Source organism: Myotis daubentonii, chromosome 11, assembly GCF_963259705.1.
Source record: "Myotis daubentonii chromosome 11, mMyoDau2.1, whole genome shotgun sequence".
NCBI classification, from domain to species: Eukaryota; Metazoa; Chordata; class Mammalia; order Chiroptera; family Vespertilionidae; genus Myotis; species Myotis daubentonii.
In genome coordinates this window covers 77814343-77838425 of record NC_081850.1, presented here as the reverse complement: position 1 = coordinate 77838425, position 24083 = coordinate 77814343, and the positions used below count along the sequence as shown (strand labels likewise).

Here is a 24083-nt window from a genome sequence, read left to right as displayed (position 1 = left end):
GATCTTGGACAGAACCTGGCAGGAGAACCTGGACAGAACCTGGCGACCGAACTTGGCCGGAGAACCTACAGAACCTGGCAATAGAACCAGACAAGAGAACCCAACCATGCTGATCAACTGAATGCTGCCTCTGTGTCATTCCTTCTTTGCCGACTCCGTCCACACCTTTGGGGACCCCTGGCCCTGCTGGGTGGGGAAGGTCCAGCCTCAGGGCCATATAAGACCCATGAAATCATTTGGTCCGGCCCTGCCAAAGCGTCAGGGGTACGTTAATTAAGTGTTTGACCAAATATATCAGGCTAATTTTTAAGTTGGTAATTCTCTATGGCCCCTGAATGATGTTACAATATCCAAATGGCCCTTGGCAGAAAAATGGTTCCTCCAATCTGAGCGTTCCTTACGTCACGTTGGCATTTCTAAAGGACAGTGTGATCCTCCATAAGGCCTTCCATGTCATAAAAATAGTCATTTACCACATCTACGTGAAAAGGCTGCACGTCCTCATTACATCTGTAGGTCCACCGCAACCACGAGCTAAACGCTTCACACGGGCGGGGATCGTCTGATTTCCCAGGGAGCAGGGCAGTCCGGCCTGGCACTGCCACAGAGGGCGTCACTATCAGATGACACCAGGAAAGCCACACTCCAGGCTGACCAATAATTACTTTGTTCTATAATTGTGACAGTACAGTACCATGCATTTGACAATAAATCATACCCTTTATTTTCAGATCATAGACCATTTCTGATCATAGACAATGATTCCATTGGTGTCCTTCCCATGTTTAAAATTAGCAACGCCCTACATTAGTATTCTCTAACATTCAGAAATACAAACATTATAAAAAATATACTCATTCTTGTCCTGGCTGGTTTCGCTCAGTGGATAAGCATTGACCTGTGGACTGAAGGGTCCCAGGTTTGACTCTGCCCAGGGGCACGTGCCCAGGTTACAGGCTCGATCCTTCCTAGGGGGTCGCATACAGGAGGCAGCTGATCAATGATTCTCTTATCATTGATGTTTCTATCTCTCCTCTTTCGCTCTAAAATCAAGAAAAATATATTAAAATGTGTGTGTGTGTGTGCATATACACATATGTGTGTGTGTGTGTGTGTGTATATTCATCCTGGAAAACTCCAGTGTTTCGAGTGTACGATACTTCCTCTTTGGCAATGCAGAGTCTGCAAGCTGACCCCATCTCCACAGGGATGACCGTGTTCTAGGATTTCAAATGGTTCTGTGGGTTACAGCAAGAGAGTGACCCAAGTGTACACTGTAACAAACATTTCCCCATGGGACCAAGGACTTGAAACTGAAACCAACGCTCCGGTTCCAGTCCGACTAGCAGTGGGGGAAGTGGGTGGTCACTGACGTTCAGGAGAAGTGCCACAGGGAGAGGCGAGCGGGCTCCCCGAGCAGCAGAGCAACGGCCAGGCGGCGATGATCTGTCCATCCGGCTGCCGCACAGATGAGGACCCCACGTGTCCTCCTGCCAGACGCGGCCTGCGCCTGAAGGCACCCCCGTTCTCCACTGAAAATGCTTCACGTCGGGACGCTCCCTGGGAAGGGAGAACCGGAGCGGAAGCCTGACTCCGGCAGGTGACAGCCAGTGCTCCCAGCTCGCAGCAGGCCCTGGTCTTCAGAAGGGACAGCAGCTTGAGGGCCACGGTCATGGGTCTCACACAGCTGTTTGAAGGCACTTCTGCAAAGTCAGTAGGAGGAGTGGGGGAGAGCGGGTTTTAAAAGTTCATCTTCCACTGCAGCAACAGTTGCACTGCTACCATGTTGCAAAATGACAAGTGCACTTGGCAGATCAGTGGCTCATCAAAAATCAACTCTTAGAAACTTCTAGATTCCAAAAGTCCACAGGTACAAATGTGCAAACCCTGACGACATCTTCAGAATGCTTCTGAAAGGCCAGGCCCTGGCTCCTGAGCTCCCAGCTGCCTCGGGCCCTGCTCGGACGGAGGTCACTGGAAATCCAGCCGCGACTGCACAGTCTTGCAGCCCCGGTCGGAGTAGATTTTTTCACCTTTGGGGTAAAACGTCATTTCCTCTGCCACTCTGGTGACAACGTCTTCGTCTATGGCGGAGCCGCGGGCCTTCATCTCTGCCCGCACACACATCTTCACATGCGTGTACTCCAGGGGCAGGAAGGGGATGAAGTAGTCAATGAGTCTTTTGTATATCAATCCGCTACGCCACAGGCCACCTGCAAAACAGCCCGTCACGGTCACCTGGCGAGCTCGCTGCTCTCACAGGGCCCGTTCTATCCCGACCACAGCACACCTTCGTGCCTTTACCCCTTGAGTCTTTTTGTCAAGCGTGCAACAAACCTAATGTAAGCATCGGTTGGTTGCACCTGCACACTGGCTTCTAGAACATGTCAACCTAAGACATGTCCAGCCCGGCCAGTGGGTGAGCATCAAACTATGATCCAGGAGGTCACGGTTCAATTCCCGGTCAGGGCATGTGCCTGGTTGCAGGCTCGATCCGTAGTGAGGGGTGTGCAGGAGGCAGCCAATCAATGATTCTCTCATCAGTGATGTTTCTCTCGCTCTCTCCCTCTCTCCCACTCTGAAAGCAGTAAAGACATATTAAACAACACACACACACAACAGAGGAAACACCTACACCTACAGAGAATTTTTATAAAAATGTATTTTGAGCCAGAGGACGTACCTAGAAGCATGATCTCAGCAAACTGGAAAAATAAAAAGCCTCCAGGAAGGACAGCTTTGCAGCTTCTTTTATGCATTTAGGATTCCGGAGGGAAAGTGAGGAAGATGAAATGAAGGTGGGAGAAAGCCAGGCGGGCTGGGTTCCTATTAAGACCATATGGGCTCCCTGAGGATATTTACACCTTTGAGGAGTCTGAGAAAGAGGCTTACTCCAGCAAATCAAGGTGTGTTAACCTAGATGCTCAGAGGCAAGGGACAGGGCTTGCTTAACCCATTGTTCCCCACAAGCATCCATAGATGCAAGCGGCAGACCTTCCCATACACCACTCGCGTCTATAAGAAAAAAAAGTGTTTTCCTTAAGTGGCAGCCCTGACCAACTTTAAAATCACTTTTCGTGAGAATTTTCAGCTGAAAATATTCAAGAACACCTGACTTGGGAGTAATGTATTTATTTTTATAATGTTAACTGAAAATTGATTTTTCTAATTGAATTAAAAATATCATGGCATGTGGGGATGGTTTCCGTTTTGGACAAGTGGTAGTAACTGGTCAAGGCAAAGATAAGCCTTTCACTAAAGAAGTTACATGCCGCCCGGCTGGCCTGGCTCAGTGGTTGAGTATTGACCTATGAACCCGGAAGTCAGTGCCGGGAGCCAGTTCCAGCATGTCAGCAGGGCTGAATCATCTGGAGATGGCTGAGGGCATTTCCCCAAACCTGAAAAGGATGCATAAAATGATTGCTTGCTGCCAGACAGCTGAGGGCATTTCAATCTACATGTTATTGCCTCCTACTGGCCAAACACCTGAACAGCTGTAGGCAATCCCTCCAATCTGACAATGGATTCTGTACCAAACCTGGCCTTTGATGTGTATCTACTTTGCCTTGGGACAATTTGTGTTAATAATAAGCAAGGGGTCCTGAGACAAGGGAGAACTTAGTTCCTTAAGCTAAGTCTCCTCTGGCACCCCAAATGCCTTCCAAAATTATGTTTCAGCTCTGGACTCTTTAATCATTTACACACAGTGCCTTCTCCAGATTCCAGAATGCTTCTAGATGCTGGATTAAGACCACCGGCAAGTCAGGGTTGATTCCCGGTCAGGGCACATGCCCATGTTTCAGGTCCGATCCCCAGTGTGGGGTGTGCAAGAGGCAGCCGATCAATGATTATTTCTCATCATTGGTGTTTCCATCTCTCTCTCTCTCTCTCTCTCTCTCTCTCTCTCTCTCTCTCTCTCCCCCTTCCTCTCTGAAATCAATAAAAATATATTAAAAAAAAAAGTTACATGCCTGAGGTATGACTCCCGATCAGGGCCTTCCCAGTTAGGAATTTATGATCAGATCACCCTGTGAGGTTACCTTTCATAGAACCCCTGAGAAACACCCTGAGAAAGCCCCTGGCCCGGCAAAGCCCCGGAGGCGAGCGGGTCCTGCGGCCTCTGTGAAAGGCTTGGAGGCGAGGACTGCCCCTGGAGACTCACTCTGCTTGTTGTTGAAGACTCCCACTGACAACGCGTGCTCCAGGTCTTTCAGCTGGATGTCCTCCCTCCTCCTGCCCACCCGCCAGAACTCCAGGGCCGTCTTCGTGATGAGGTCCCCGCCTGCATTGCTGAGTTTGCCCAAGAAACAAAGATTAAAACCACATACTAAGACTTCTGTGCCTAGGGGCTGGGGGAGGGAGAAGCGGGTAACGGGGGGATAAATGGTGAGGGAGGGAGACTTGACTTGGGGTGGTGAACACACAGATGATGTGTTAGAGAATTGTACCCTGAAACCTGTATCATTTTATTAACCAATGTCTCCCCAATAAATTCCATGTTAAAAAAACCAAAAAACTTCTGTGTCTAATGAGGAAACACACCTGCTCTAAAGGTTTATACTTAACCAAAGACTATAACTAAGTCATGCTAGACAAAACAGTGTCTGCCCTACAATCTTTGTTTAGAACTGCTATGTTTAGAACCTGCTACCCAACGCCACCACTCTACGTAGAAACATGTGCAGTAATGAAATCGCCTGTTAGCAGCCATATTGAACTCATCTTCTCCTGCCCCCTCTGTGCCACGCTGATACCAGCAACCCGACAGCAAAAGAAATCAGGAAGTCACTCTTGCCAGGCTGGCACTTCTGTTCCTGGGAAACAGGATGCTGATGGCCGCCGGACCTCATTCCAGCCCCGGGAGGGCGAGGGGCAAGTGTGTCCCCGAGAAACCACTTCCCACTCACCTGAGGAAGATGAAGATCGCCTTCCGGTACGACACGCCGCCAACCTGCTCATAGTAGTCCAGAAAAGGCTTGATGGCGTCGATGAGCCCGGGGTGCAGTTTGTCCATCTCATCAAATATGAACACGGAGCTTGGACAGGCACTCACGTTACCCCGAATCCACGTCTGTAACTGGTCCTAGACCATCCAGAAAAGAAATAGGGACGAGGAGGCTCAAAGGCTGGGCCAAGGGGTGCAGAAGTGCTCCCCTAGCCCTCGTGCTCTCAAAGGGGAAAACCACAACTCTCTGGGGTTTCACAAAGAACTCTCAGCAACTAACTACACCCTAACTTCCATTCGCCGGGGGACAGCTTTTCCAAAACGTTACCAATCAAAAGAGGAAATGACCAGAGAGTTTCTCCCGACTCCAATGACGTGCTAAATGTCACTTTTAAGGAACAGGACACATGAACCAATTCTCAATTCACTGCTAACCAGCCCACAGCCTCCTCTCCCTGTGGACCAAAGTCCCAGCCTCAGCAGGCACGCCGAGGCACAGGCACTGGATGAAGACTCGCAGTGCCCAGGGCAATGCCTTTTCCTGGTGCCCGAACAAAGGGCCAGATGACGCTTCACATAAAGCATTTGTTCCCAGGCTTTCTAGAAACAAAGACACCCGAGCAGCAGGCCCTCTATGGAGCAAGCAAGCACACAGCTTCCTTGTTGGCAGCCTTTCCCATCTCCCGCCCACCCGCCCGCGTGGCACAGACCCACTTTCATTCCCTCGCTCAGTCCAGCTTCTGTCTCTGACTCCAGTCCCCGCCTACCAGTAGGAACATTCTCTGAGGAGGAGGACACTCACTGGAATGGGAACCTGACCAGACCACGCACTGTCAGCACACGTGGAAAGAACACCTAAAAGGAGCCGTGGTGTGAAGGTTCAGCGTCTGAGGCTTCATCGGGAGAAGGAAAGCAACGCCAAGGACTTGAGGGCTGGAGGAGCAGGGGGCGTGCAGGCGGGAGAGGAGGAAACACGCCCTCTGGTCTGCGAGATGCAGGGCAAGCCCGCACCACGGGTGGGAGCCTTAGCAAGCCGTTCCCAGCACATCCTGCACCCTTCCAGACCACCCTCCTTAACCGGGGCCGGGAAGGGAAGGCTGAGCGTGCTCATTCACGGCAGAAAGTGGCTCCCCTAGAGACAGAAGAACTTTGCTGGAGAGAACATGGCAAAAGATCCTGGACGAAGAACCTAGAGACAGGGCCTGGCTACAGAACCTGGATAGAACATGGCAAGAGAACCTGACTAGAACCTGGTGACAGACCCTAGCTGGAGAACCTAGACAGAACCTGGCTGAAGACCCTGGCTATTGAACCTGGCTGGAGATCCTAACCAGAACTTCGCTGGAGATCCTGACCAGATCTTGGCTAGAGATCCTGGCTAGGCTGCTGATCAACTGAACGCTGTCTCCGTGTCATTCCTTCTTCGCCGACTCCATCCACACCTTTGGGGACTCCTGGACCTGCTGGGGTTGGACCCCAGCACCCTGCGACCTGGAAGTCAGCAGATTTGGGTTCCAGTTTCTGATTTGCTACCAGGTCACAAAGATTGTAAGCAGCAAGTCACCGCACCCCTCTAGCCTCCATCTTTTAACGGAAATATCATCTACGCCACTGTACTGTTTTGGAATCAAGTGAGGAAGAAGTTGTAGGAGAGCCCTGCAAATGGCCAAGCGTTACGGTGTGTGAGTGTCCTGAGCTCAGCAGGGCCGGGGCTCTTGCAGCGGGCAGAGATGCAGCGGAGGCTGGAGTGAGAAGACAGGCGGCCCAGAGGAGAGGCGGGTGGACAGGAGAGCAGGGTCCCTTGCCTGGTACAGCTTTATGTGCTGCTCGTGAGGGAAGTGCAGAGTCGACACAAACAGGTGGACAAAGTTACTCTTCAGGCCTTTTGCATGAAGATTTTCAGCCACAATTTGGCTCACAAAATTCTTGCCGGTGCCAGCCCAGCCGTGCAAGGAAAGAGTCAGTGGTTTCTTGGGATTGTCGTTGCTCCTGAAGCCAGTCAGGGCCTTGAGAATCACCTCCGCGGCCAGATGCTGCCCAAACAGCTTCTCCTTCAAATCCAGCTTGAGGGCTGCAGGAGCCAGCCCGGGAACAGAGAGAGAAAGGCACGTTAAACCTGCACCAGCAAGGCGGCCTCGTCCCAGCCGGCCAGAGAGGCACCAGGGCACGGGGCCAGCAGGGTCTCTGCCGGACCCCAGGCTGGTCCTGCGGGCGAACATGGGCTGCAGTCACATGGGGCCACTTGCAGGGAAATCACTAGATCCATGGTGGGCAAACTGCGGCTCGTGAGCCACATGTGGCTCTTTGGCCCCGTGAGTGTGGCTCTTCCTGAGCCTTAGGAGCACCCTAATTAAGTTAATAACAATGTACCTACCTATATAGTTTACGTTTAAAAAGTTTGGTTCTCAAAGGAAATTTCAATCGTTGTACTGTTGATATTAGGCTCTGTTGACTAATGAGTTTCCCGACCACTGCACAAGCTGGACGAGTGTCCTCAACACTCTGGGCTCTGACACGCAGGCCTCACGTGTCCCTTCATCCAAGGACTAGCCCTCTCTCCGCTGAGCTGCTCGCTTCCACCCCCCCCCCCCCCCCCCCCCCCGCCGCTTGTCAGAATGCCCGGGCCAGATGTGGGCAGCCTGGGTGGAGGCCACACACCAGCAAACCACTGAAGGTTCAGGTGAGTCAGAAGGGCTGACCAGCTGCTTTCAGTTTCTCCCTGATGTGATCCCAGGGGTCACAACGCCGACCCGGGCGCGTGGACAGGAAAGGGACCACGTATGACCTTGACCAGGTCAGCGAGGCCGGCATGGCAGGCCCTACAGACTCACAGTTCTTCGCAGGTTTGAATGTTCTCCCTTAACACCTTCTCCCGCCTCCCTGATCTATCACCAGCCAACTTCACGGGACCCCCTTCCGTCTTCCCCTCTGACTCTGATGCAGAAAATAAGCGGTAAAGCTGCCACTTTGGGAGCATTTCTCAAGCCGGTGGGATTTTGCTCGGTGGGGATTGTCGGTTTGTCTCAAACACATTCGTAAGGATCCTGACACGCGTGGACGTTCCTGACGTCGACAGGAGGCGCGGCTCCCAGGGCTGCGGTCCCGACCGAGGCCCCACCACCCTCTGCCTCCCCCACCTCGGGGCCCGGCCCTCGCGCCCCTCCAGCCCACCCGCCGACCCGCCTACCGGTCGCGTTGAGCGGACGCTGCTCGCCGCAGCACTCGGCGAAGCGACAGTACAGGTTCCGGTAGGAGAGGTAGCCGGTGATGACCGACGCGGCCCCGATGGCGATGCCCACGCTGATGGGCTCGATCGCCGCCACCGCCTGCGCCGCCAGCAGCAGCCACAGCGCCGCGCCGCTCCCGAGCCGCCCCGCCGCCCGCATCGCCCCGCACCGCCACCCGCACCGCCCGGCACGCAGCTCGCACTGCCTCGGCGCCGCCGGCGCGGCGGCCTAGGGACCGGCCGGACTTCCGGGTGCGTCACTTCCGCCGCACAGGCCCGCCCACCCCGGATGTCCGGCTCCGCGCCACCAGCTCTGAGTGGCAGGCGAGGTGTCCGGCGGCTCTTCGCTGGGGTGAGCCCGCGCCTGGCGCCTTCGGGGTTGTTTGCTCGCGGTCCCCGTTGGCCCCCGCCGTCCCCCGTCAGGCCCCTCGGGTCCCCCCACCGCCTTTCTCCCGGAAGCGGCTCCGTTTCCGCTGCGGCGCGGCCAGGCCCCTGGCGGTGCTGGGAGGGCGGCGGCGGGGCAGCGGGGTCCGCCCTCGGGGCTTCTGGCCGCGGGGGAGGTGGGCGAGCACCGGGCGCGGAGCAGGAGGCCCCTGTCTGAACTGAGAATTCGAGTTCGCCAGGTGCCGAGTGAGGACAGAGTGTCATCCCAGAATGAACAGCCTGATACACGCAAGGGGCAGTCCCCCATAATTGGTCTTTAAAAATATATATTGTTATTGCTTTCAGAAAGGAAGGGAGAGGGAGAGAGGAATAGAAACATCAATGATGAGAGAGAATCACCAATTGGCTGCCTCCTGCACGCCCTCTGCTGGGGATCGAGGCTGCAACCCGGGCATGTGCCCTTGACCAGAATCGAACCCGGGACCCTTCAGGCCACAGGCTGACGCTCTATCCACTGAGCCAAACCAGCCAGGGCTCATAATTGGTCTTGTCAATGCGCTTTGTCCTAGTGCCCATCGTCTGTTGCCCCCACCAGCCCCGTGCCAGGGACATCTGGGCCCACTCATCACCCTCCAGGTCAGCTGACCAGTGAGGATGCTGGCTTTGGCCACACCCACCCATCTACCTGCCCCAGAGTGCTCTGTGTCTGAGGACGAGTTGGAGTTGTCATTTCCACTGCATGTTTATGATAAAGATTGGACCTGTTTACATGTCTGTGGAGCAGTTCTTCCGTCTCCCAGTTCGGGGCAACCAGGCCTGCAGGGGAGGGCAGTTGGGGGTGACCAGGCCAGCAGGGGAGGGCAGTTGGGGGCGACCAGGCCTGCCGGGGTGGACAGTTAGGGGTGACCAGACCTGTAGGGGAGGGCAGTTAGAGCAACTAGACTGGCAGGGGAGGGCAGTTAAGGGCGACCAGGCCAGCAGGTAGGGCAGTTAGGGGTGACCGGGCCAGCAGGAGAGGGCAGTTAGGGGTGACTGGGCCAGCAGGGGAGGGCAGTTAGATGCAACCAGGCGAGCGGGGAGGGCAGTTAGGGGCAACCAGGCCGGCAAGAGAGGGCAGTTAGGGGTGACCGGGCCAGCAGGGGAGGGCAGTTGCGGGCGATCAGGCTGGCGGGGGTGGTGGTTGTCAGTTGGGAGCAATCAGGCTGGCAGGCAGAGTGGTTACGGGCAATCAGACAGGCTGGCAGGCAGAGTGGTTAGGGGCAATCAGACAGGCTGGCAGGTGAGTGGATAGGAGCCAGTGGTCCCAGATTGGAGAGGGTGCAGGCCAGGCTGAAGGACACCCCTCCCCCCACCCCATGCACAAATTTTGTGCACCAGGCCACTAGTTTTATAATAAAACTGTAATTTCTGGACACCGTTGTTGTTTTTTTACAAATGAGGCAATTTTATTTACCCAGCACTTGTTCTAATGCTTCTTGTTGGCAGCTGCCACCTGCCCTGCGATTCTGTCCAGATCTCTCTGTCCCTGAGGTGTCAATTTGCGGCCCCCATCCTGATCCTTTTCCACCATTTTCAGCCCCTCCAGGGCTTGGAGGAGCCTGCGGGCCTCGCTCTTAGAGCCTCTGCTAAAGTGGCTGGGCATGACACCGTTTCTCTGTCGTCCTCTGTAGATCTTGGTCATGGAGCCAATCCCAGGGCCTCCCCGAAGGTACAGGAGCTGGGCTGTGGAAACAGCTCGTGTGTAGAACCAGTGCTCATCGTAGGGAGCAAGCTCATCATGCTTGGCCAGCTTGACAGTGTCCACCCATGGAGGGACTTTCAGCTTCCCGGACTTTTTGAGGAAAGCTGCCAGTGCTCTGACGAACTCCTCCTGGTTCACGTCTTTTACAGGAACTCCGGGCATCGTGCGGCCTCCGCGCTGCCAGCCAGGGGAAAAGCTGCGGACACAGTTTTAAAGGAGAAAACCCCTCCCCTGCAGGCCTTGTGTGCTTAAGCTCTGAATGAAGACCTAGCAGGAGCAGCCTAGCCCGGATCACATGGACTCTAACCAGAGACCGAGGATCCTAGGACAACCTGGCCACTCGCCCAGCTGCATGGCGCATGGCCGACCATGGGGCTCATGCAGCTCCTGACACCAGCCTGGAGTCCAAGTCCAGAGACGCCAGGCAGGAGTAGGAGCACTGCTGACTGACATACCTGGTTACACAATCCGCACATGCGCCTACGGACAGGTGGGGCTCCTGGGGGGTGAGGCCTGAGCAGTGTTCACAGGGACAGGTTTCAGCGGGCACAGTCGGGTTGGCAGCCTGGCTGTGGGCTGACGCAGGACCCTTTGCCACCCAGGCCCCCGGAGGATGGCTCTACATGCTGGAAAGTTCTAGACGTTGAGCCAATTCTGGCCTGTTGCCAGGTCACCAGGAGTCACAGATTGGGATCTATCATGCATTTGAAGATGGCAGCACCTGGGGGTCCCCAATTACAGAACACAGAGGTCCCCGACTCAATTTGTTGTTGTCTTTGTAGATGAGGCAGTCCAGGTGGGAGCCCGACCGGGAATGTCCGTCTCCTGGGACTTGAGCACTTCCAACTGAGAAGTGAGGGGTGTGGGGGTGATGATGGGAAGATGGGTTTGAACTTTCTAGAAAGTCAGCTGGCTCTCCTCAGTTTTGGGCAAAGGGCTGGTGTTAACAATTCACTGACAGATTAGAGGCAGGTAAGTGTGATTAAGCTGAGCTCTGGGTTACAACTAGGGTTTCATTTCCAGTTCTGGGGGGGAGACCTGGCAGTTAGGTTTCCTGGTCTGACGTTGGCCTCGCTCAGGTTCAGAATGTCAGCTGAGCGTGGGCCTGCGGGTCCCAGGTTCGATTCCAGTCAAGGGCATATACCTTGGTTGCAAGCTCAGAGGCAACCAATTGATGTGTGTCTCTCACATCAATGTTTCTCTGTCTCTAAAAATAAAAAACGTCAGCCAGCCAAGTTGCGTTTCCCCATGTCTCAAGTCCCTCCACTCGTCTTAGAAAACATTGGAAGTCCAACGATCTTGATACTGTCTCCATCCGTGAACATGTGATTGGAGTAGAGCCCCTCATCCAATTTAACATGGTATTTGTCTGGGTCTAAGAGCCTGTAAGGTAAATACTGATTCTGTGTGATGCCGCCTGCAAACCACCATGGCTGGGCACAGGGAGCCCAACACCCGAGTTGCTGAGCCTTCATTCCAAGCTCAAACTTTTCAGTTACCAAGTACATAAACTAGGGGGAAAATCTGCAAATGACATCTCATATGATAAAATTCTGGCTTTATATTAGAGGCCCGATACACTAGGATTCATGCAAGAATGGGCGTTGCTTCCCCTGGCTGCCAGCACCGCCTTCGCTTCAGCCCAGAGCCGCCTTTCTGCCTTCGTTCTGTCCTGGAGCCACCTTTCCGCCTTCTCACACTGCCCAGATGCCGGAGCAGCTGGGGCAGTGGGGAATGCCTGCGTAGTCGCCATGGTGACAACACAAGTGCCCCGCCCTGCCCCTGACTGCTCAGCACCTGCAAACCAACCCGCCATCTTTGATGGGTTAATTTGAATACCCACTGCTGATTGGCTGATGGTCGTCATGAAGGTAGTCAATTTGCATCTTTCTCTTTTATTAGTGTAGATTCACTGGGTCATCTCAAGCTCCCGTGTACATTGTGTGGGGTGGGGGAGGCTGTTCCATGGTCAACCATGGCCTTTTCAAGTTACAAACCAGTAACGGTCCCATCTGACACCCACAGTCATTACTGACGATTCCCTAGGCTGTACTTTACATCCACGTGTTTCCTTTTATAACGGGCAGTTTCGACGTGGCCAACATATGCTGAGTTGACTACATCATCGTAAACCGGGGGTGGGGAAGGTCCAGCCCCAGGCCATATATGACCCATGAAATCATCTGGTCCGGCCCTGCCAAAGCGTCAGGGATAAGTTAATTAAGTGTTTGACCAAATATATCAGGCTAATTTTTAAGTTGGTAATTCTCTATGGCCCCTGAATGTTACAATATCCAAATGGCCCTTGGCAGAAAAATGGTTCCTCCAATCTGAGCGTTCCTTACGTCACGTTGGCATCTCTAAAGGACAGTGTGATCCTCCATAAGGCCTTCCATGTCATAAAAATAGTCATTTACCACATCTACGTGAAAAGGCTGCACGTCCTCATTACATCTGTAGGTCCACCGCAACCACGAGCTAAACGCTTCACACGGGCGGGGATCGTCTGATTTCCCAGGGAGCAGGGCAGTCCGGCCTGGCACTGCCACAGAGGATGTCACTATCAGATGACACCAGGAAAGCCACACTCCAGGCTGACCAATAATTACTTTGTTCTATAATTGTGACAGTACAGTACCATGCATTTGACAATAAATCATACCCTTTATTTTCAGATCAAAGACAATTTCTGATCATAGACAATGATTCCATTAGTGTCCTTCCCATGTTTAAAATTAGCAACACCCTACATTAGTATTCTCTAACATTCAGAAATACAAACATTATAAAAATATACTCATCCTTGTCCTGGCTGGTTTCGCTCAGTGGATAGAGCGTTGACCTGCGGACTGAAGGGTCCCAGGTTTGACTCCGCCCAGGGGCACGTGCCCAGGTTGTAGGCTCGATCCCCAGTGGGGGGTGGCATGCAGGAGGCAGCTGATCAATGACTCTCTTATCATTGATGTTTCCATCTCTCCTTCTCTTTCGCTCTAAAATCAACAAAAATATATTAAAATATGTGTGTGTGTGTGTGTATATTCATCCTGGAAAACTCCAGTGTTTCGAGTGTACGATACTTCCTCTTTGGCAATGCAGAGTCTGCAAGCTGACCCCATCTCCACAGAGATGACCGTGTTCTAGGATTTCAAATGGTTCTGTGGGTTACAGCAAGAGAGTGACCCAAGTGTACACTGTAACAAACATTTCCCCATGGGACCAAGGACTTGAAACTGAAACCAACGCTCTGGTTCCAGTCCGACTAGCAGTGGGGGAAGTGGGTGGTCACTGACGTTCAGGAGAAGTGCCACAGGGAGAGGCGAGCGGGCTCCCCGAGCAGCAGAGCAACGGCCAGGCGGCGATGATCTGTCCGTCCGGCTGCCGCACAGACGAGGACCCCACGTGTCCTCCCGCCAGACGCGGCCTGCGCCTGAAGGCACCCCCGTTCTCCACTGAAAATGCTTCACGTCGGGACGCTCCCTGGGAAGGGAGAACCGGAGCGGAAGCCTGACTCCGGCAGGTGACAGCCAGTGCTCCCAGCTCGCAGCAGGCCCTGGTCTTCAGGAGGGACAGCAGCTTGAGGGCCACGGCCATGGGTCTCACACAGACAGCTGTTTGAAGGCACTTCTGCAAATTCAGTAGAAGGAGTGGGGGAGAGCGGGTTTTAAAAGTTCATCTTCCACTGCAGCAACAGTTGCACTGCTACCATGTTGCAAAATGACAAGTGCACTTGGCAGATCAGTGGCTCATCAAAAATCAACTCTTAGAAACTTCTAGATTCCAAAAGTCCACAGGTACAAATGTGCAAACCCTGACGACATCTTCAGAATGCTTCTGAAAGGCCAGGCCCTGGCTCCTGAGTTCCCAGCTGCCTCGGGCCCTGCTCGGACGGAGGTCACTGGAAATCCAGCCGCGACTGCACAGTCTTGCAGCCCCGGTCGGAGTAGATTTTTTCATCTTTGGGGTAAAACGTCATTTCCTCTGCCACTCTGGTGACAACGTCTTCGTCTATGGCGGAGCCGCGGGCCTTCATCTCTGCCCGCACACACATCTTCACATGCGTGTACTCCAGGGGCAGGAAGGGGATGAAGTAGTCGATGAGGCTTTTGTCTATCAGTCCACTACGCCACAGGCCACCTGCAAAACAGCGCGTCACGGTCACCTGGCGAGCTCGCTGCTCTCACAGGGCCCGTTCTATCCCGACCACAGCACACCTTCGTGTCTTCACCCCTTGAAAGTCTTTTTGTCAAGTGTGCAACAAACCTGATGTAAGGATCAGTTGGTTGCACCTGCACACTGGCTTCTAGAACATGTCAACCTAAGACATGTCCAGCCCGGCCAGTGGGTGAGCATCAAACTATGATCCAGGAGGTCATGGTTCAATTCCCGGTCAGGGCATGTGCCTGGGTTGCAGGCTAGATGCCCCAGGGTGGGGCATGCAGGAGGCAGCCAATCAATGATTCTCTCTCATCACTGAGGTTTCTACCTCTCTCTCCCTCTCTGAAATTAATAAAGATATATTTTTAAAAAACACACAACAGAGGAAACATCCAAACCTACAGAGAATTTTTATAAAAATGTATTTTGAGCCAGAGGACATACCTAGAAGCATGATCTCAGCATACTGGAAAAAAAAAAAGCCTCCAGGAAGGATAGCTTTGCAGCTTTTTTTTTAAAAGAGCCCTTATTCTTTTTTAAAAAATATATTTTATTAATTTTTTACAGAGAGGAATGGAGAGGGATAGAGAGTTAAAAACATCGATGAGAGAGAAACATCTATCAGCTGCCTCCCGCACACCCCCTACTGGGGATGTGTCCGCAACCAAGGTACATGCCCTTGGCTGGAATCGAACCTGGGACCCTTCAGTCCGCAGGCCGATGCTCTATCCACTGGTTAGGGCTTTGCAGCTTCTTTTATGCATTTAGGATTATGGAGGGAAAGTAAGGAAGATGAAATGAAGGTGGGAGAAAGCCAGGCGGGTTGGATTCAGATTAAGACGATTATGGGCTCCCTGAGGATATTTACGCCTTTGAGGAGTCCTAGAAAGAGTCTTACTCTAGCAAATTAAGGTGTGTTAACCTAGATGCTCAGAAACATGGGACAGGGCTTGCTTAACCCATTGTACGCCAAAAGCATCCTTAGATGCGAGTGGCAGACCTTCCCCATACACCACGTGTGTCTATAAAAAAAGTGTTTTCCCTAAGTGGAAGCCTTGACCAACTTGAAAATCATTTTTTGTGAGAATTTTCAGCTGAAAATATTCAAGAACACCTGACTTGGGAGTAATATATTTTATAATATTCATTGAGTTGATTTTTTAAATTAAATTAAATTAAAAATATCATGGCATGTGGGGATGGTTTCTGTTTTGGACAAGTGGTAGTAACTGGTTAAGGCAAAGATAAGCCTTTCACTAAAGAAGTTACATGCCGCCCGGCTGGCCTGGCTCAGTGGTTGAGTATTGACCTATGAACCCGGAAGTCAGTGCCGGGAGCCAGTTCCAGCATGTCAGCAGGGCTGAATCATCTGGAGATGGCTGAGGGCATTTCCCCAAACCTGAAAAGGATGCATAAAATGATTGCTTGCTGCCAGACAGCTGAGGGCATTTCAATCTACATGTTATTGCCTCCTACTCAGGGGTGGGCAAACTTTTTGACTGGAGGGCCACAATGGGTTCTTAAACTGGACCGGAGGGCCGGAACAAAAGCATGGATGGAGTGTTTGTGTGAACTAATATAAATTCAAAGTAACATCATTACATAAAAGGGTACGGTCTTTTTTTTCAATAGTTTTATTCATTTCAAACGGTCAGGCCAGCGGGCTGTAGTTTGCCCCCGGCTGCTCCTACTGGCCAAACACCTGAACAGCCGTAGGCAATTCCTCCAATCTGACAATGGATTCTGTACTAAACCTGGCCTTTGATGTATATCTACTTTGCCTTGGGACAATTTGTGTTAATAATAAGCAAGGGGTCCTGAGACAAGGGAGAACTTAGTTCCTTAAGCTAAGTCTCCTCTGGCACCCCAAATGCCTTCCAAAATTATGTTTCAGCTCTGGACTCTTTAATCATTTACACACAGTGCCTTCTCCAGATTCCAGAATGCTTCTAGATGCTGGATTAAGACCACCGGCAAGTCAGGGTTCGATTCCCGGTCAGGGCACATGCCCATGTTTCAGGTCCGATCCCCAGTGTGGGGTGTGCAAGAGGCAGCCGATCAATGATTATTTCTCATCATTGATGTTTCCATCTCTCTCTCTCTCTCTCTCTCTCTCTCTCTCTCTCTCTCTCTCTCCCTTCCTCTCTGAAATCAATAAAAATATATTAAAAAAAAAGTTACATGCCTGAGGTATGACTCCCGATCAGGGCCTTCCCAGTTAGGAATTTATGATCAGATCACCCTGTGAGGTTACCTTTCATAGAACCCCTGAGAAACACCCTGAGAAAGCCCCTGGCCCGGCAAAGCCCTGGAGGGGAGCGAGGACTGCCCCTGGAGACTCACTGTGCTTGTTGTTGAAGACTCCCACCGACAGCGCGTGCTCCAGGTCTTTCAGCTGGATGTCCTCCCTCCTCCTGCCCGCCCGCCAGAACTCCAGGGCCGTCTTCGTGATGAGGTCCCCGCCTGCATTGCTGAGTTTGCCCAAGAAACAAAGATTAAAACCACATACTAAGACTTCTGTGCCTAGGGGCTGGGGGAGGGAGAAGCGGGTAACGGGGGGATAAATGGTGAGGGAGGGAGACTTGACTTGGGGTGGTGAACACACAGATGATGTGTTAGAGAATTGTACCCTGAAACCTGTATCATTTTATTAACCAATGTCTCCCCAATAAATTCCATGTAAAAAAACCTGAAAAACTTGTGTCTAATGAGGAAACACACCTGCTCTAAAGGTTTATACTTAGCCAAAGAATATAACTAAGTCATGCTAGACAAAACAGTGTCTGCCCTACAATCTTTGTTTAGAACCTGCTACCCAACGCCACCACTCTACGTAGAAACATGTGCAGTAATGAAATCGCCTGTTAGAGAAACCAACATGGCGGCATAGGTTAACTTTGCAGTTTGCTGCCTCGAAAACCACTTCAAAAATACAACTAAAAGACGGAACAGACATCATCCAGAACCACAGGAAGGCTGGCTGAGTGGAAGCTCTACAACTAGAAGGAAAGAGAAAAGCTTACCGAGACTCAGAGGAGGCGCAGTGCTGAAGTAAAATACTAAGGTGCGGAGTGCATGCCAACCGGGCTGGGGGCTGAGGGCGCGGTTGTCTGTTTCAATCGGGAGGGAGTCCCAGACTCTGAGCTCCAGATCTGGGCGAGTCTCTAGGGAACCAGACTCAAATGGGACTGTCTGGCTTAGGTTGGAACTCGAAGGCAGCTTTCTCTCCAAGGTTTGCAGCGGTTGCTGGGACTCTAAGAGGCAGAGCCCCTGGGGACAGGACTGAGAGCAGCCATAACTGCTCACTCTGCCCGCCCTGTTGATCCCCCTGAGACCCGCCCCGCCCCGCCCAAGCCCTGCACAGAGGCATTTGCCAGACAGCCTCAGGCAAAGGCTAGATTAGCACCGCCCTAGAGATCCAGCACAGTTCTCCCACTGCAGACACAGCTGATTCTCACAGCCAGTTGGCCTGGAGGTCAAATCCCCCCTTGTATTATCTACAGCAATCAAGGCTTAACTACAACTAGACTGCACACAAAGACCACAAGGGGGTGCACCAAGAAAGCATAAAAAATGCGGAGACAAAGAAACATGACAGAAATGGAGGATATAGAGCTCAAAACCACACTTTTAAGGTCTTTCAATAATTTTCTGGTAACTGCAGATAAACTTAATGAGATCTACAAGAAATCTAATGAGACCCTCGATGTTGTGATAAAGAACCAACTAGAAATTAAGCGTACACTGACTGAAATAAAGAATATTATACAGACACCAAACAGCGGACCAGAGGCGCGCAAGAATCAAGTCAAAGATTTGAAATGTGAAGAAGCAAAAAACACCCAACCAGAAAAGCAAAATGAAAAAAGAATCCAAAAATACGAAGATAGTGTAAGGAGCCTCTGGGACAGCTTCAAGCGTACCAACATCAGAATTATAGGGGTGCCAGAAGATGAGAGAGAGCAAGATATTGAAAACCTATTTGAAGAAATAATGACAGAAAACTTCCCCTACCTGGTGAAAGAAATAGACTTACAGGTCCAGGAAGCGCAGAGAACCCCAAACAAAAGGAATCCAAAGAGGACCACACCAAGACACATCATAATTAAAATGCCAAGAGCAAAAGACAAAGAGAGAATCTTAAAAGCAGCAAGAGAAAGAAACTCAGTTACCTACAAGGGAATACCCATAGGACTGTCAGCTGACTTCTCAACAGAAACTTTGCAGGCCAGAAAGGAGTGGCAAGAAATATTCAAAGTGATGAATACCAAGAACCTACAACCAAGATTACTTTATCCAGCAAAGCTATCATTCAGAATTGAAGGTCAGATAAAGAGCTTCACAGATAAGAAAAAGCTAAAGGAGTTCATCACCACCAAACCAGTATTATATGAAATGCTGAAAGATATCCTTTAAGAAGAGGAAGAAGAAGAAAAAGGTAAAGATACAAATTATGAACAACAAATATGCAATATCAACAAGTGAATCTAAGAATCAAGTGAATAAATAATCTGATAAACAGAATGAACTGGTGATTATAATAGAATCAGGGACATAGAAAGGGAATGGACTGACTATTCTTGGGAGGGAAAGGGGTGTGGGAGATACGGGAAGAGACTGGACAAAAATCGTGCACCTATGGATGAGGACAGTGGGTGGGGAGTGAGGGAGGAGGGTGGGGTGGGAACTGGGTGGAGGGGAGTTATGGGGGGAAAAAAGAGGAACAAATGTAATAATCTGAACAATAAAGATTTAATTTAAAAAAAAGAAAAAAAAGAAATCGCTGTTAGCAGCCATATTGAACTCATCTTCGCCTGCCCCCTCTGTGCCACGCTGATACCAGCAACCCGACAGCAAAAGAAATCAGGAAGTCACTCTTGCCAGGCTGGCACTTCTGTTCCTGGGAAACAGGATGCTGATGGTCGCCGGACCTCATTCCAGCCCCGGGAGGGCGAGGGGCAAGTGTGTCCCCGAGAAACCACTTCCCACTCACCTGAGGAAGATGAAGATCGCCTTCCGGTACGACACGCCGCCAACCTGCTCATAGTAGTCTAGAAACGGCTTGATGGCGTCGATGAGCCCGGGGTGCAGTTTGTCCATCTCATCAAATATGAACACGGAGCTTGGACAGGCACTCACGTTACCCCGAATCCACGTCTGTAACTGGTCCTAGACCATCCAGAAAAGAAATAGGACGAGGAGGCTCAAAGGCTGGGCCAAGGGGTGCAGAAGTGCTCCCCTAGCCCTCGTGCTCTCAAAGGGGAAAACCACAACTCTCTGGGGTTTCACAAAGAACTCTCAGCAACTGCACCCTAACTTCCATTCGCCGGGGGACGTTTCCAAAACGTTACCAATCAAAAGAGGAAATGAGCAGAGAGTTTCTCCCGACTCCAATGACGTGCTAAATGTCACTTTTAAGGAACAGGACACATGAACCAATTCTCAATTCACTGCTAACCAGCCCACAGCCTCCTCTCCCTGTGGACCAAAGTCCCAGCCTCAGCAGGCACGCCGAGGCACAGGCACTGGAGGAAGACTCGCAGTGCCCAGGGCAATGCCTTTTCCTGGTGCCCGAACAAAGGGCCAGATGACGCTTCACATAAAGCATTTGTTCCCAGGCTTTCTAGAAACAAAGACACCCGAGCAGCAGGCCCTCTATGGAGCAAGCAAGCACACTACTTCCTTTTTGGCAGCCTTTCCCATCTCCCGCCCGCCCGCCCACCCGTGTGGCACAGACCCACTTTCACTCCCTCGCTCAGTCCAGTTTCTGTTTCTGACTCCAGTCCCCGCCTCCCAGTAGGAACATTCTCTGACGAGGAGGACACTCACTGGAATGGGAACCTGACCAGACCACGCACTGTCAGCACACGTGGAAAGAACACCTAAAAGGAGCCGTGGTGTGAAGGTTCAGCGTCTGAGGCTTCATCGGGAGAAGGAAAGCAATGCCAAGGGCTTGAGGGCTGGAGGAGCAGGGGGCGTGCAGGCGGGAGAGGAGGAAACACGCCCTCTGGTCTGTGAGATGCAGGGCAAGCCCGCACCACGGGTGGGAGCCTTAGCAAGCCGTTCCCAGCACATCCTGCACCCTTCCAGACCACCCTCCTTAACCGGGGCCGGGAAGGGAAGGCTGAGCGTGCTCATTCACGGCAGAAAGTGGCTCCCCTGCGACCTGGAAGTCAGCAGATTTGGGTTCCAGTTTCCGATTTGCTACCAGGTCACAAAGATTGTAAGCAGCAAGTCACCGCACCCCTCTAGCCTCCATCTTTTAACGGAAATATCATCTACGCCACTGTACTGTTTTGGAATCAAGCGAGGAAGAAATTGTAGGAGAGCCCTGCAAATGGCCAAGCGTTACAGTGTGTGAGTGTCCTGAACTCAGCAGGGCCGGGGCTCTTGCAGCGGGCAGAGATGCAGCGGAGGCTGGAGTGAGAAGACAGGCGGCCCAGAGGAGAGGCGGGTGGACAGGATAGCAGGGTCCCTTGCCTGGTACAGCTTTATGTGCTGCTCGTGAGGGAAGTGCAGAGTCGACACAAACAGGTGGACAAAGTTACTCTTCAGGCCTTTTGCATGAAGATTTTCAGCCACAATTTGGCTCACAAAATTCTTGCCGGTGCCAGCCGAGCCGTGCAAGGAAAGAGTCAGTGGTTTCTTGGGATTGTCGTTGCTCCTGAAGCCAGTCAGCGCCTTGAGAATCACCTCCGCGGCCAGATGCTGCCCAAACAGCTTCTCCTCCAAATCCAGCTTGAGGGCTGCAGGAGCCAGCCCGGGAACAGAGAGAGAAAGGCACGTTAAACCTGCACCAGCAAGGCGGCCTCGTCCCTGCCGGCCAGAGAGGCGCCAGGGCACGGGGCCCAGCAGGGTCTCTGCCCGACCCAGGCTGGCCCTGCGGCAGAACACAGGCTGCAGTCACACCGCGCCACTTGCAGGGAAATGCACTAGATGGACAAGTGTCCTCAACACTCCGGGCTCTGACACGCAGGCCACATGTGTCCCTTCATCCAAGGACTAGCCCTCTCTCGGCTGAGCTGCACGCTTTCTCCGCCCCCACCCCCCGCTGGCTTGTCAGAATGCCCGGGCCAGATGTGGGCAGCCTGGGTGGAGGCCACACACCAGCAAACCACTGAAGGTTCAGGTGAGTCAGAAGGGCTGACCAGCTGCTTTCAGTTTCTCCCTGATGTGATCCCAGGGGTCACAACGCCGACCCGGGCGCGTGGACAGGAAAGGGACCACGTATGACCTTGACCAGGTCAGCGAGGCCGGCATGGCAGGCCCTACAGACTCACAGTTCTTCGCAGGTTTGAATGTTCTCCCTTAACACCTTCTCCCGCCTCCCTGATCTATCACCAGCCAACTTCACGGGACCCCCTTCCGTCTTCCCCTCTGACTCTGATGCAGAAAATAAGCGGTAAAGCTGCCACTTTGGGAGCATTTCTCAAGCCGGTGGGATTTTGCTCGGTGGGGATTGTCGGTTTGTCTCAAACACATTCGTAAGGATCCTGACACGCGTGGACGTTCCTGTCGTCGACAGGAGGCGCGGCTCCCAGGGCTGAGGTCCCGACCGAGGCCCCACCGCCCTCTGCCTCCCCCACCTCGGGGCCCGGCCCTCGCGCCCCTCCAGCCCACCCGCCGACCCGCCTACCGGTCGCGTTGAGCGGACGCTGCTTGCGGCAGCACTCGGCGAAGCGACAGTACAGGTCCCGGTAGGAGAGGTAGCCGGTGATGACCGACGCGGCCCCGATGGCGATGCCCACGCTGATGGGCTCGATCGCCGCCACCGCCTGCGCCGCCAGCAGCAGCCACAGCGCCGCGCCGCTCCCGAGCCGCCCCGCCGCCCGCATCGCCCCGCACCGCCACCCGCACCGCCCGGTACGCAGCTCGCACTGCCTCGGCGCCGCCGGCGCGGCGGCCTAGGGACCGGCCGGACTTCCGGGTGCGTCACTTCCGCCGCACAGGCCCGCCCACCCCGGATGTCCGGCTCCGCGCCACCAGCTCTGAGTGGCAGGCGAGGTGTCCGGCGGCTCTTCGCTGGGGTGAGCCCGCGCCTGGCGCCTTCGGGGTTGTTTGCTCGCGGTCCCCGTTGGCCCCCGCCGTCCCCCGTCAGGCCCCTCGGGTCCCCCCACCGCCTTTCTCCCGGAAGCGGCTCCTTTTCCGCTGCGGCGCGGCCAGGCCCCTGGCGGTGCTGGGAGGGCGGCGGCGGGGCAGCGGGGTCCGCCCTCGGGGCTTCTGGCCGCGGGGGAGGCGGGCGAGGGGCCCCGGCCGCCCTGGGCGGAGGGCGAGCACCGGGCGCGGAGCAGGAGGCCCCTGTCTGAACTGAGAATTCGAATTCGCCAGGTGCCGAGTGAGGACAGAGTGTCATCCCAGAATGAACAGCCTGATACACGCAAGGGGCAGTCCCCCATAATTGGTCTTTAAAAATATATATTGTTATTGCTTTCAGAAAGGAAGGGAGAGGGAGAGAGGAATAGAAACATCAATGATGAGAATCACCAATTGGCTGCCTCCTGCACGCCCTCTGCTGGGGATCGAGGCTGCAACCCGGGCATGTGCCCTTGACCAGAATCGAACCCGGGACCCTTCAGGCCACAGGCTGACGCTCTATCCACTGAGCCAAACCAGCCAAGGCTCACAATTGGTCTTGTCAATGCGCAGTGTCCTAGTGCCCATCGTCTGTTGCCCCCACCAGCCCCGAGCCAGGGACATCTGGGCCCATTCATCACCCTCCAGGTCAGCTGACCAGTGAGGATGCTGGCTTTGGCCACACCCACCCATCTGCCTGCCCCAGAGTGCTCTGTGTCTGAGGACGAGTTGGAGTTGTCATTTCCACTGGATGTTTATGATAAAGATTGGACCTGTTTACACGTCTGTGGTGCTGCTCTTCCATCTCCCAACGATACAGTAAACTTTAGTGTCACCCTGTGGGGTTCCCGTGTGTCCTGAGCCTTTCTGGATGGAACCACCGTCCTCCAGCCCTGTCTGAGGGCTTTGTCCTGGGCCTGCCAGGTCCCTAGCTGTGTCCCATAAAATTCTCTGATGTGAAAAAAAGAAGCAGCAGCAGCAGCAGCAGCAGAATACAGAGTGGCCCATGAAAATGTAAAAAATGTTGAGTGACTGAGGGTCCCAGGGGCGAGGGGTGTAGGCCTCAGAGGCAGGAGCTGCCAATCCCGGCCCCCCTTGTTGGGGAGAGAATCTGATCAGACCAACCTGGTCAGCAGCCACCAGCAGGAATGTTGCTGCCCCTGGCTTCCTGCCCCAGCCTGTTTCTTTTTAAAAAATATATATTCTTGCCCTAACCGGTTTGGCTCAGTGGATAGAGCATCAGCCTGCGGACTCAAGGGTCCCAGGTTCGATTCTGGTCAAGGGCATGTACCTTGGTTGTGGGCACATCCCCAGTAGAGGATGTGCAGGAGGCAGCTGATGGATGTTTCTCTCTCATCGATGTTTCTAATTCTCTATCCCTCTCCTTCCTCTCTGTAAAAAATCAATTAAAAAATATATTCTTGTTGATTTCAGAAAGGAAGGGAGAGGGAGAGACATAGAAACATCAATGATGAGAGAATCATTCATCGACTGCCTCCTGCGTACCCATCACTGGGGATCAAGCCCGAAACCCTGACATGTGCCCTGACCCGGAATTG

At 53.1% G+C, this 24083-nt stretch overlaps 4 protein-coding genes and 1 long non-coding RNA gene across 6 annotated transcripts in view; 2 read left to right on the top strand and 3 right to left on the bottom strand.

Annotated features, from left to right (window-relative positions):
- The window catches only part of TOR1A (torsin family 1 member A), a 41894-nt gene that overhangs the window by 10345 nt on the left and 7466 nt on the right, over positions 1-24083 (top strand). The gene's annotated exons all lie outside the window — the stretch shown is intronic.
- LOC132212478 (uncharacterized) lies at positions 818-13279 on the top strand. Its single transcript, XR_009447748.1, has 2 exons — positions 818-919; positions 13160-13279. It is a non-coding gene; the product is annotated as an uncharacterized LOC132212478 (long non-coding RNA).
- Positions 1020-8428, bottom strand: LOC132212473 (torsin-1B-like). 2 transcript variants are annotated; one of them, XM_059658288.1, is made up of 5 exons: positions 8133-8426; positions 6751-7016; positions 4908-5083; positions 4163-4290; positions 1020-2213 (listed from the first exon to the last, which is right to left on the bottom strand). In XM_059658288.1, exons 1-5 carry the CDS (start codon positions 8329-8331, stop codon positions 1972-1974), a joined length of 1011 nt encoding a protein of 336 aa, XP_059514271.1. In that variant the 5' UTR covers positions 8332-8426; the 3' UTR covers positions 1020-1971. The 2 variants fall into 2 exon arrangements, with proteins under 2 accessions (XP_059514271.1, XP_059514272.1); XM_059658289.1 differs by lacking the exon at positions 1020-2213 and having other exon boundaries at positions 4221-4349; positions 8133-8428.
- On the bottom strand, positions 9993-11924 carry LOC132212477 (small ribosomal subunit protein eS19-like). Its single transcript, XM_059658295.1, has one exon. The coding sequence runs from the start codon at positions 10456-10458 to the stop codon at positions 10021-10023; it is 438 nt and encodes a 145-aa protein (XP_059514278.1). The 5' UTR covers positions 10459-11924; the 3' UTR covers positions 9993-10020.
- Positions 12941-22311, bottom strand: LOC132212472 (torsin-1B). Its single transcript, XM_059658287.1, has 5 exons — positions 22088-22311; positions 20932-21197; positions 19445-19620; positions 16795-16922; positions 12941-14430 (listed from the first exon to the last, which is right to left on the bottom strand). Exons 1-5 carry the CDS (start codon positions 22284-22286, stop codon positions 14189-14191), a joined length of 1011 nt encoding a protein of 336 aa, XP_059514270.1. The 5' UTR covers positions 22287-22311; the 3' UTR covers positions 12941-14188.